The sequence below is a fragment of the Sminthopsis crassicaudata genome, chromosome 2 (assembly GCF_048593235.1).
Source record: "Sminthopsis crassicaudata isolate SCR6 chromosome 2, ASM4859323v1, whole genome shotgun sequence".
Taxonomy (NCBI): Eukaryota; Metazoa; Chordata; class Mammalia; order Dasyuromorphia; family Dasyuridae; genus Sminthopsis; species Sminthopsis crassicaudata.
In genome coordinates this window covers 160,830,729-160,844,325 of record NC_133618.1, presented here as the reverse complement: position 1 = coordinate 160,844,325, position 13,597 = coordinate 160,830,729, and the positions used below count along the sequence as shown (strand labels likewise).

Here is a 13,597-nt window from a genome sequence, read left to right as displayed (position 1 = left end):
CTTTTTAAGTGTCTGTTGTGAACTGGAATGTTTCTTATATATATATGTTATAAAGCAGTTTTCACCCATTTAGAAAAGCACTAGTTTTCTCCTTCCCTGTTTTAGTTTTAGTTTTTCATGTATTTCTCCCTCCCGGGACCCAAGAGTCAGGCAGCCTTCAATGAGTTTTGGCTTCACGCCTGGATAGAAAGAGCTTTCTCTTCCTCCTTTTCATTTTCAGTGGGACAGAGTATTCCGGGATGAGCAGATATTTGTGATCTGTATAGCAGATCTCCTATTTCCCTCCCCCACCCCCTTTTCTTAAATTCCCTATTTGTCAGTCATCACCATCCTAATCTTGGTGTCCTTCCCAATGCTCCCATACACTCCAACAGTTGCCCATAACTGTCACTTCTCTGCACTCCCACAACCACTGCCCTAATTCAGACTTCATCATCACTCACTGCAGTGGCCTCCTGGGAGTCTCTCTCCCATTCTTCCCACTACTGCCAAAAGGATTTTCCTCAAGAACAGGACTGATGATGGGACTGCTCTAATAAGCTCCAGTGGTTAACTACCGAATCTATGAGCATTTTAATCTCTTTTTATGCTTATTTAAAAATATATATTAACATAGTAGTGAATATATAATTTATAAATACATATGTGGGCATATTTTTTCCTTTTTACTAATGGGATGTATGATGTTTGGAGACTGCTACTTTATCTAACTGTATAAGGACCTGGACCTTGTTTCTTCTTGGGTTCACTTTGGCCATCCCTAACTGCTCCCCACACCCCTTTGTGATCATCTCTAGTCAGTCAGCCAAATGTCATCTGGACTGTTAATGGGCTTTCTGTTTTGAACCGAAACACATGTTTCCTAGTTACCAGCTTCAATTTGTCTTCCTGGAATCTTTACCTTCTACTGTCTGTTTTCCTTGCCTCAGTGCAGAATAGGGAAGCCACATACCATGAAGGTGGTTCCTACCCTATTCTCTCTCCCCCTTCCAGAGAAGCCTTCTCTTGGACTCCCCACATGTAAAAAAGTTGCCTCTTTGTGCTAGACAACCTCTTGGCCCCGGTCCTTGGAGAGCCGAGTTCTTACTCCATGGTTTCCCCTGAGCTTCAGGCTGCAAGAAATTTAAAGTGATTGGCACATAATGTTTAATAAATGCTGATTGATCCACATGTACCTTTCTTACTGTTGGAATCCAAGTTCTTATCCCTATTGCAACTGTGTGGGCTTAGCTAGGTTAAAACCTAACATTTCTGTACAATAGGTATTCCTCTTCCTTCCAATATACCCACACCATGTGCCCCTGCATTCCTGTGACCCAAGAGGTGTGGCAGGTACCCCTCAAAGGGCTCTGTGCTCTAGGACGGTGGATGGCAAGAGCTTCACTGTCCCCCAACCTTCTTTTCATTTTTAAGGGGACATCAATATTCCATTGGACATACTAATGTTCAGCTTTGAAAAACTATTCAGAAATTCCTCATTACCTTTGATTTTCTTCTTAATTGATCTGACTGAAGTAAATCCAACAATCTCTTAGGATGGCTGGTTCATCCTATATTAGTGACCTTGCTGTACAGGACCATATGAGTACCTTTCTCTATAACTTCATGTGGCTAGGCACCTATTCCTGAATTAATCTTGGGATCTCCATTTTGCTCCCAATCTTCCCTTCAGTATCCTTTTCTCTTCTAAGAGATGACTTGGAGTCATCAAGGTCTAGATTTTGAATTCCTTAGAAACTACTGGAGTGTTCTGGGGAAGGTCACTTAATCTCTCTACAATTTTATCAGCTGTAAAATCACTGGATAATAGTCAATATTCTCTAAAGTCCCTTCAGTATCTAAATTCAAGGAACCTTCCATTAAATCCCTGATTCTGGGCTCACAGCTCTTTGTAAGAGAGACATAACTGGTACATCCTTATGGCAGATCAATTATGGACTTTCTTGGCCCTCCTATTTAATCTTCCTATATATCTTACTGCTTTTATAATATCCTGAATCACTGAGCCATAGAACATGTTCCTGCTCTGGTACATGGAAGGAAAAGAAGGAATGAAATTTTAATCATATAGTAAGTAACATTAAACCATTACTTTTCATCTGTCAAGGTAGGCTCATGAAATCAAAAACACATATTGCTGGTAGGAACATCCTTCCAAAGGACACTCAATGATATCGTCTATAATTGGCATATGGGGGACATTATAGCCTGGGAGCATTTGTAGGAGGCTACAACTTTTCAATTGTTAGAAACATGGATAAGAAGCAGTCTGTGAGAAAACTGACTCAGTTCTTTCTAGATACTGAGGCCAGGACCAGATGTCCTAAGATTTACCAGACCAGGATGTTTTGATGAAATGTGAAATTTACTAAAGAGAAAAGTTTGTTTTAATTCATATTTTCATCCAAAATTCATCCAAAACACAGATCTTACCAAGTTTTAAAAGGTGAGATTAATGTCTTAAGAAAAAAGTACAGAGTTTTGAATTAGAATAGACCACAGAAATCAGTTATTCCTGCATCACATTTTATAGAACTATAATAGAATCCCCTATCATTCATGTCCATTGGCTACCTAATAACTTAGCTAGCTAAAACTCTTGATGTCAAGGAGAATTAAGTCATGTAGCTGGCCATTTTCCCATTATGCTTTACCAGAGGAAATCCAAGATTGTCCAGATGATTGCCATTGTGCTAGGCAGCAGAAATGTCTGCATTTTCAAAGGGCTGGGCTAGATCATTAGACTTCCCTCTTATCTCCAAAAACTTAGCTATCACATCTCTAGGCCTGGGTTTGTTTAACCTATAAAATGAGGAAGTTGGACCATGCAGCCTCTAAGGCCCTTTCTTGCAGTAAATTTTATGACCCTATGATTTTATGATGGTGCTTTCCATTGTGCCAAATCAGCCTCTTATTACCCCATTAAGAGATGATAATATTATGTCCAATCTCAACCACAATGAGTGATGGTGTGAGAAGGAATTTTGAATATTCTTATTTGCTGCAAAACTCTAATCTGGGAATATTTTTCAGTTAAGGAGTTCTTACTTTGGATGAATTTTAAAAAATACATTATCCTCAAAGCCTCTGGGAGTTTCCTTCTTTACAATGAAGATTGGCTTTCCTCACTGTCTGGTGAAAAGGCTGAAGCCTTTCTTTAGTAGACCAATTCTTCTACTATGATCAACTTCCACAATATAGTTAATTTATTTGATTGATTTAACAGTGACTATCTGCAAAGAAATCTGAGGCTAGCTTCAGTTCCCAGGATTCTCCTGGCTGAGGGTGGAAAGTTGGAGCACAGAATACCAGGACCCAATTTCTGGCCTGACCTAGAAAAAGGTCCTTGCTCTGAACCCTTCGGAGGCAAAAAAGTTTCAGATACATCAGGGGTTGTGGCATATTATCCCTAGTGAGAAACAGAAATCAAGCTACCAACTGGAACAGGAGTTGAGAGCTACTTTGGTCCCCTACTCCCAGAGAGGCAGGCCCTCAGATGGGATAAGTCAATGAAGGCACATATTGAGCAATATTTTAATGGTTGAAAACTTGAGATGTTAGGCAATAGACCTGTGGTAAAGGTATGGTGGGTCAATCAACCAACCGCATTTAATTGTCTACTATGTGTCCGGTATTCTCAGAGGGGAATGTTCAGTAGTCACAGGCTCTACAGGTAACATGGGCCATTTTGGTAAGAATAGAGAAAAATTCCTCAGGTCTAAGTAGTTTTCAGTCTCTGAGGGTGGGATAAAAGAATGGAAGAGAAAAGGAATAAGTGCTTATCATGCCTCTATTTATTATAAACAGGACTGAGGTGACCTAGTTACTTGGCTGCTTATCCTGAGCTATGAAATCAGGCACTATTGGGTCTGGGAGAGCCAGCTCCTAGGAGATAGGCTTGAAGCCCAGATTTTAATAATTTGGCTGAAAAATCTCTCGAATCAAAGTCAGGACATTAGAGTTCCAGTGTCCTTTCTGACACTAATTCTGGGTCTCTATTTCTTCTGCCTAGTCATCTCTGAGCAGTTCTAAATCTGTGAGTCTGAGATTTGAGCTCTATCTGATTCTGTCTCAATTACATGGAAGGTTGAATGATCCTTCCTCTATGGCCAGAACAAGTCATTTCCCCTCTCTGGGCCGCCAATTGCCTTCTGTAAAATGGAGGTGTTGCACTAGAGTAGGGGATCTTAACCTGTTAACTTACATTTCACTAAGGTTAAGTGAACTTGTTTTAAAAATATTTTGTTAACTATACCATATTTCAATATATTTGGTTTTCTTTGTAATCCTCTGTATTTTATTTCATGCATTTCTGTTTATTTTTGACCATTTGATCATGAATCGGTACCTTAGAGAAAGCAGCCTTTTCAGCTTTAACATTTTACAAAATGTGATGGAAATGAAAGTTCTAAGAATGTTGGGTGACATCTATAGGTATACCCTAAAAGAATTAAGATTGAAACAGTTCTTCTCACATTCTTTTTACCTTATCCACTAGAAATTCCAATGTTTGTTGCTTTTTTAAAAGAAATTCTATCAGCTGTTATTTCTCTATACCCTTTCCATACAAATACCATCTAATAGTTTAATTTTCTTTACCTGCTACTATAAATTAGTCTCCAATTCCATTTTAAGGTTGGGACTGTCAAGTAAAATTACTTGCCACTCCTCATATTTTACTCTCTCTTATACAAATCATTTAGTTAAGCTGGAATGTTTTCTCCTTGCTACTACATTTGCCACAAAGCCCTTTCTCTTTCAAAATTTACTTTTAAAAATAATTCCTCTCAGCATAATCCCATTTAGTCACTCCAGTCATTCAAATCATCTTTTTCATCTTCATCTTTCTCAGCTTCTTGATTACCTATAATTTTAATGTATTCCTTTTGAAACACTGAAATTGGTTCTATATATACTCATGTTTCCCTCATTTGGACTGATATGCATAAATTGGTCTCTTCTAGTAGATTGGAAGTTAAATGAAGAACAGCTATCTTTTTCATTTGAGTCCATTCACAGCTTAGTTTAAGTGTTCTATAAACAATATGGATTGAACTGATGACTAGATTTAACTAATGTCTTATTTGTTGTGAGAATCTCTCAATAGTGACATTATAAGCATCTGAAATGTGATAGTAGAATTCTGTAATTGACAATATTTTGTATTAATTACCTCTTGGTTACTATTGATTTCATGCAATACTCTTCAAATAACTGGATTGTACTGTGATAAAATATACTTTAGAATACAATGACTGTAGAAATCTGATGTGTCTTTAAGTCCTCTGGAGAGTATCTCTTATTTAGCAGAGACTCAATTAAATACATGTTTTATTAAGACCATAATGAGAAGTACAAAACACTATATAGAATTGGGGATCCAAAGACAGAAGTGAGCTTCCAATCTATTTACATACTACATTAAATACTGTGCATAGCCCATCACAGCTGGTATATGTAGCTTCTATCAACCAAATGTTATCTTCAGAATCTAAGAATCATGGTGAATTAAGGAAAATTTCTTCCTAGAAAATCTTACCAATTAAGGGAACAATTCTCCTCAATTAAATAAAAAAATATGGGAAAGAAGAAAGAGAGATTATTTTAACTCATTGGGAGACACAAATGTAAGTATATTTGAATATGGTAAATTTGAGAATTGAGACTTGTGTGCACTTTATGCAAATACTTTCCTGTCATTTTTTCAAATTGTCCAGCTAACAGTCTCAATCTAGTCTCTGTTTTACTTTTTCTAGAAGAAACTATGATTTAGTAAGAATATAGGTTAAGTGTCTTCATTTTTGCTGGTGAACATGTATTTCTCCTTATCAGTTTCCATCAGGTGCAGAGATTCATTATAGAATACAAAATCATGGAACACTCCTAGCAAGCAGTCTGCAGTTTGCTAACCAATTCAGTGGAAAATCTAACTTGTAGGCAGTAACCTGGGCTGTGCTTCCCTCTGTCTGGCAGGTGGGTGAGAGAAGAACACAGTGCAAATGTTTATTTGTCAGTGATCATTATCTTGAAAAAGAAACATAACTACCCCCCAAAAATCCTAAATAACATTAACCACTGTTCATTATTCTATAATCTTTGAGAGCATGAGATTTGATATTTATTTATTAGTATATCTATACATTAATTTATTTATTTAACCTGCCTTCATTGAGATACTGGGATAGGAAGAGAGATAATCTTCTATTTTGCTCAGGGAGAGGCCACTTGTTCCACTTTACTCCTTCACCTAAATGTGATCTGAATCAAATCAATAACAATGATGATAATAATAATAAGAATTATAAGAGTTTTGTAAAATGCAGGTAAATCATTATTATAATGATTTATTATATTATTGTTATATTATACTTAGAAGAAACATTTAAAAATCTTATACAGAAAGAGTAAATTGGTCTACTAGATACTGGGGATCCAAAGACAGTTTCCAACCTATTTACATACTATATTAAATTATGTGCTTAGTCCAATAAAGCTGGTATAGCTTATACCAACCAAAATATCTTCAGAATCTAAGAACTGTGGTGGATTAAAGTAAACTTCTTCCTAGAAAACCTTAGCAATTAAGGAAAAAAATCTCCTCAATTAAACAAAAAAAATTTGGGAAAAAAGAGAAAAATTATTTTAACTCATTTTTTGACTCACTATTTTGACTCTGGAGTTAAAATAAATATGGAAAATTGGAGAATATAGTATATCAAACATCACCTCTGTTAGATATCTCACAGAACTTTTGTATTTTAGGAACAGTGAAAAAAAGTGCTTCTACATAGTTCTATGATCAGGTTTTCTTCTAATAAAAACTACTATTGTACATTAGGCCAACTGAGTTAATGTTATAAAACCAGAATCATCTATTAGAAAAATACATACATAAGCCCAGTATAAAAATGCTATTAATAACACTTTAGCAATTAGCCCTTAAAAAGAAACTGACAAAAGAATTCACAAAGTACTTTTAAGATCAAAGGCTAACAACATTTGAAACAATTATCTGTACAATAAATCTTCAAGAGCTAGTTAAGATATTCTGCTATTTGATAAAATAATACTAAAAACTGAAAAGAAGCTAAGTAGAGGGGAGGAGGGACTGCATTCCAGGCATGGGGGACAGCCAGAGAACTTTATAATCTTCCATCATTTTTTTCATAATAATTTACAAATGAATTTATATTTCAGCAGCAGCATAGTAAAGTGAATAGGGCACAGAAGGCCAGGGTTCAAATAATACCTCAAATATTACTGGCTCTGTGACTCTGAATAAATCATTATATTTTTCTGTGCCTCAGCTTCCTCCTCCAGGAAATGAAAGTTGGCTTTTAATATCCCTTCTAGCTTTAACTCTTATGATCTTATCATATTCGACATGGGCAGTGTCTTTGGCTGCCATATTGTTCCACTTTGCATATGTAAAGTATTTGCTGACTAATGTGTCTTTTAGGCCTCAGGTTTCTCAATTACAGAAATTTGTTTATATTGATTAAATTTCTACATGAAATTGTTATAAACATAATTGATGTCCTTTCTTTTATCCACTTCTCCTTTTGGGCAGTTTGTTCAAATAGGTCAGATTGAAATTGTTATAAATCTACTCCAGATTTGTCCCACTTTTATTTTCTTCTAACTTTGTATGAATTTTTATTCATATTCTAGAATATTCTTGATGAAAACACAGGAAGGGCACATGTAGACTTTTACAGCTGTTTTCCTATAGTAGATTACATTATCATAATGATTTAATGATTTTATACAAGAAAAAAATTTCACACTAGATGGCATAGTGGCCCTAAAGTCAGGAAGATCTGAGTTCAAATCCAGCCTCAGTTATTTACTTAACACTTAGCTGTGTAACCCTGGAACTTAATGCCAACTGACTCACTCACACACACAAAATCTCACTCTATCTATTGTTTGTTGATTAGCAACAAATATTTGGTGAAGAAGAACAAGATGGAAAAGGCTTTCCACTAGCAATGAGTCTTCCATGCCAGTGTAAAATGAAACAAGATTCAGAAATGTGTAATCATGGAAATAATTTTATTTACTGATTTTCTAAGTATGAACATCAAAAGAGACATCTTATAGGGAGATAGATGCTCAAAGGTATTTGCTAGTGTTAAAGTGCTCTGTTGAGACCTATCACCTAAAATGATATGCATGTGAGAAGTAGTATAAACATATATAATGGGAGCTGGTAATATAGCAAGAACAGATGGAAAGCCTGAGTTGTGCAATAGTATCTAAGAGATATTTTTTAAAAGCCAAAAGGAGACTTTTAGCTTGTTGGCTTTATGGGAAGATAGGGACAAGAGTAATATAGGCTAAGAGTTTGGATACATTTCAGTTTGTGCCAGCAGGAGTATCCAAACCAAAAAAACCACAAACCCATTAAAGTATAAGAAACAGCATTTAAAATTGGAGTTTTCCACTCTACATTCTGTAAATTTGTAAATTTTGTAGTTCATTCCTAAAGAAAATGAAAATATTTTAGCTGATGCTATTCAGTTGGGATTACTTACGGTCCTGACTGGTGGTCAATGTCTGCACCTTTTTGCAGAAGAACTGGTATTGCTTCATGGTGCTTATTTAAAACAGCCACAGTTAAAGAAGGTCTGTCTTCATTATTGGTGCAGTTGGGATCAGCTCCCTACAATGGATAGAAAAAGAGATAATTTTAATAAAAGCAGAGTGATTGCAGAAATTAGTAAAAAACATGAACTAAAGGAGAGGAACTTCAAGAGTTGAGATCAGACTTATAGATGATCTAGAAGTGTGAAGAAACAAATATTGATTCTGTAAAATAGAGAAAAGGCATTATTATTTGCAATTCCTCGAGTTATGGGAAAGAGGATTTCCTGGCTCATCATGAGTCGAAATTTTAACCTTTCTTTACAAAGAACCCTCAGGGCAGGTGTTGAAGTTATGCTTAGAAAAGTGTGAACTTGGAACTCATTCATGCCCTTTCAGCCAGAAATCCTACTATTAGATATATACTCCAAAGAGGTTAAAAACAGAAGAGTTCCATAAATAACAAAACATTCATAACAGTTCTTTTGTGTCAGAAAAAAAAACCAACTAGAAACAAAGGGTAGCCATTTATAAAGGGATAACTAGCTGAACAAATCCTGGTTTATGAAATAACAGAACATTATTATTCCTTATGAAAGGCAAATATGAGAAATTCAGAGACATGTGGAAAGATACATGAATTTATGTGAAGCAAAGAAAACAGAATGAAAAGACTAATATGCATAATAACTATAGTAATGAAATCTAAAGATACCAAAAAGCCACTGAATATTAATTTCAATGACAAATCTTGGTCTCAGAGAGTGATAATGAAATATATTCTTTTTTTTTATTAGCACAGAGGCAGGAGACTATAGGTGCATAATATATTGACAAGTTTGTTTTTTTGGTTAGTTCAGTTGTTTTTCTTTGTTACAAGAAAAATTTCTTGGTCAAAGGATATGAACAGACAATTTTCAGATGAAGAAATTGAAACCATTTCTAGTCACATGAAAAGATGCTCTAAATCACTATTGATTAGAGAAATGCAAATTAAGACAACTCTGAGGTATCCACTACACACCTCTCAGATTGGCTAAGATGACAGAAAAAGATAATGACAAATGTTGGAGAGGATGCAGGAAAACTGGAACAATAATACATTGCTGGTGGAGTTGTGAATGAATACAACCATTCTGGAGAGCAATTTGGAACTAGGCCTAAAGGATTATCACACTGTGCATATCCTTTGATCCAGCAGTGTTACTACTGGGCTTCTATCCCAAAGAGATCTTAAAGAAGGGAAAGGAACCCACATGTGCAAAAATGTTTGTGGCAGCTCTCATTGTAGTGGCTAGAAACTAGAAACTGAGGGGATGCCCATCAATTGGAGAATGGCTAAGTAAATTGTGGTGTATGAATGTTATGGAATATTATTGTTCTGTAAAAAATGCCCAGCAGGATGATTTCAGAGAGTCCTAGAGAGACTTACATGATCTGATGCTGAGTGAAGTGAGTAGAACCAAGAAAACATTGTATACAGTAACAATTATGGAATCAATTCTGATGGACTTGGCTCTTTACAACAATGAGATGATTCAAGCCAGTTCCAATGATCTTGTGATGAAGAGAGCCATCTACTTACAGAGAGAGGACTGTGGGAACTCTATGGATCACAACACAATATTTTATTTTATTTTTTTTGTTATTTGCTTGCAATTTGTTTTCTTTCTCATTTCCCCCTTTTTAATATGATTTTTCTTGTACAGCATGATAATTGTGGAAATATGTATAGAAGAATTGCACATGTTTACCATATATTGGATTACTTGTCAACTAGGGGAAAGGATGGTGGGAAGGGAAGGAAAAAATTTGGAACACACTTTCACAAGGGTGAATGTTGAAAATTATCTATGCCTATGTTTTGAAAATAAAAAGCTTTGCATTGTTTTCTTTTTCATTTTCCCCCCTTTTGATCTGATTTTTCTTGTGCAGCAAGATAATTGTATAAATATATATACATATATTGGATTTAACATATATTTTAATATGTTGAACATATATTGGATTACCTGTCATATAGGGAAGGGGTTGAGGGGAACGAGGGGAAAGTTTGGAACACAAAGTTTTGCAAGGGTCAATGTTGAAAAATTATCCATGCATATGTTTTGAAAATAAAAAGCTTTAAAAAATAAAATAAAATAAAAAGGAAAAATTTCTGGAAGTAGGTGCGGGTGAGAGGGAGAGTATTTAGGAAAATTAATGTGGTATTAAAAAACAACCATTAGTCAATTCAATTTTCTGTATCACCGCACTGTGTACTCTCTTTTCCCCATAACCACTCCTTACCCAGCAAATATTTTTTTTAAAAAATAGCTCTTGCAATACCTTGTGTTCCAAATTTTTCTCCTTTTCCTCCCCACCCTCTCTTCTAGACAGCAAGTAATCCAAAATATGCTAACCATGTACAATTCTTCTATACATATTTCTACTTTTAGCAAGCTGCACAAGAAAAATCAGCTCAAAAAGAAAAAAAAATGACAAAGAAAACAAAAAGCAAGCAAACAACAACAAAAAGAGTGAAAATGCTATGTTGTGATCCAGTCTAAGTTCCCACAGTCCTCTTTCTGGGTGTAGATGGCTTTCTTCATCACAAGATTATTGGAACTGGCCTCAATCATTTAATTGTTGAAAAGATCCATGTCCATCAGAATTCATCATATAATATTAATATTGCAATGCACAGTGATCTCCTGGTTCTGCTCATTCTACTCAGCATCAGTTTAAGTCTCTCCAAACTTCTCTAAAACCATCCTGCTGGTCGTCTCTTATAGAACAGTAATATTCCATAACATTCATATACCAAAATTTATTCAGTTCTTCTCCAGTTGAGCATCCACTCAGTTTCCAGTTTCTGGTCACTACAAAGAGGGCTGCCACAAACATTTTTGCACATGTGGGTCCCTTTCCCTTCTTTACAATCTCTTTGGGATACATACTCAATAGAGATACTGCTGGGATCAAAGGATATACACAGTTTGATAACCTTTTGGACATAGTTCCAAATCAGCAAATCTATTTTTAAAGACATGTAAAACTTTCTAAAACTGTACTTATTACCAGTATATTTTTAAAGCTGAAAGTAGGTAACATTTAGCTTAAAGTTTTTAATCTAGTGTTTAGATCCATATTAAAACAGCTTTTTAAATTTAACATATAGGCTTAAAAAAATTGAAAAAAATGTTATCAGAAACAACTGGACAGGAGGCAGTATATTTGGCAGTTTTGAAGAGGGTCTTGGTTGTTATTACACTTACTTCATCAAGCATTTGTTCAACCACAGAGATTCTTCCATCTCCTTTTAGACTTATTTCCTTCAGTAGGTGTCTACTTTCAGGCTACAGAAATACAGAAGATGGTTTATAAACATTCTCTTCTGAATTATATCTTTCCAATCTTTATCTCAGGCTTAATCATGGGAGCAAACCTCTTGAAGAGTCAGTTGCTTAAAGATTAAAGTGATATCGAAATAGGTTTACTTCAATCACCAATATTGACAAGTTAACATGGGACCACAAATACCTGATAGAGAAGCTGAGAATTTGATGGCATGAAAGAAATAAGGAAATAAGCGTGAATCAAGTATTTACTATGTACCAGGCACTGGGCTAAGCACTTTTTACAAATATAGGCTCTTTGCTCTCACAACTCTGCAAGTGAGGATCATCATCCTCATTTTACAGCTGAAGAAACTAAGGCAGTCAAAGTGAAGTGACTTGCCCAAATCCAGCTACTAATTGTCTGAATCAGGATTTGAACTCAGATCTTTCTAACTCATTGCCTCACTGATATGGCTGTTGGCAAACAAATTGAAGTGTTAGTGTATAATGGTTTGTTATAAAATCTGTATTTGAATTATTTATGGGATGCTTTAGATCTTTTGGGTTTGTAACATTATCTTGTTATATTGTACCATGTTTTCATTGTCACTATAGGATCTGAGTGCATTCCTCTTCCCCTCTTTTTCTGTTTTTCTCTTAAGACCATCAAGACATAATAGAATCACTCCCAGACCTTGTCTAAATATATTTCTTCTATGACCCTTGATGATGATAGGGTTCAGAGGAGACACATGGATCATTTCCCATATTTGAACATAAGCAGTTAGTGTCATTAATGGTCATTCATGTTTGCCTTTCTGTTTCTTTTAACTTCTCTGAATTTAAATTTCTATGTCAATCTGGTCTTTTCATCAGGAAAGCTTAAAAGATCTTAGAAGTGGACGCCCATTAATTGGAGAATGACTGAATAAATTATGGTGTATGAATATTATGAAATATTATTGTTCTGTAAGAAATGACCAGCAGGATGATTTCAGAAAGGCCTGAAGAGACTTGCATGAACTGATGCTGAGTGAAATGAGTAGGAACAGGAGATCATTATACAGTTCAACAACAATACTATATGATGATCAATTCTGATGGACGTGGCTCTTTTCAACAATGAGATGAACCAAATCAGTTCCATTTGTTCAATAATGAAGAGAACCCACTACACGCAGCGAAAGGACCCTGGGAAATGAGTGTGAACCATAACATAACATTTCCACTCTCTGTGTTTTTGTCCCCTTTCATTTTTGATTTCCTTCTCAGGTTGTTTTTACCTTATTTCTAAGTCCGATTTTTCTTGTGCAGAAAAATAACTGTATGGACATGTATACATATATTGTATTTAATATATACTTTAACATATTTAACATGTATTGGTCTACCTGCCATCTAAGGGAGGGGGTGGGGGGAAGGAGGGGAAAAGTTGGAACAGAAGATTTTGCAAGGGTCAATGCTGAAAAATTACCCATGCATAAATCTTGTAAATAAAAAGCTGTAATAATAAATAAATAAATAATTAAAAAAAAAAGTTATTCTTGGCTGTAAACTCACAGCCTTCTAGAATACTACATTTCAAGTTCTTTGCTCCTCTACAGTAATGACTATTAAAATATGTATGATTCTGACTATGGCTTCACAGTAATTGAATTATTTTTTGCTTATAGTATTTTTCTTTGATCTGG

The 13,597-nt window shown here is 35.2% G+C and overlaps 1 protein-coding gene across 14 annotated transcripts in view; it reads right to left on the bottom strand.

Moving 5' to 3' along the window:
- Positions 1-13,597, bottom strand: part of DZANK1 (double zinc ribbon and ankyrin repeat domains 1) — a 138,029-nt gene that overhangs the window by 3,858 nt on the left and 120,574 nt on the right. For 8 of the 14 annotated variants that reach the window (XM_074287770.1, XM_074287769.1, XM_074287766.1 and 5 more), the window contains 2 exons: positions 11,844-11,924; positions 8,538-8,665 (listed from right to left, as the gene is read on the bottom strand). In XM_074287770.1, coding sequence (XP_074143871.1) covers positions 8,538-8,665; positions 11,844-11,924 — 209 coding nt within the window. Of the gene's footprint in view, positions 1-6,098; positions 6,259-8,537; positions 8,666-11,843; positions 11,925-13,597 lie in introns of those variants that run through there. The other 6 variants (XM_074287774.1, XM_074287777.1, XM_074287778.1 and 3 more) reach the window with 3 other exon arrangements.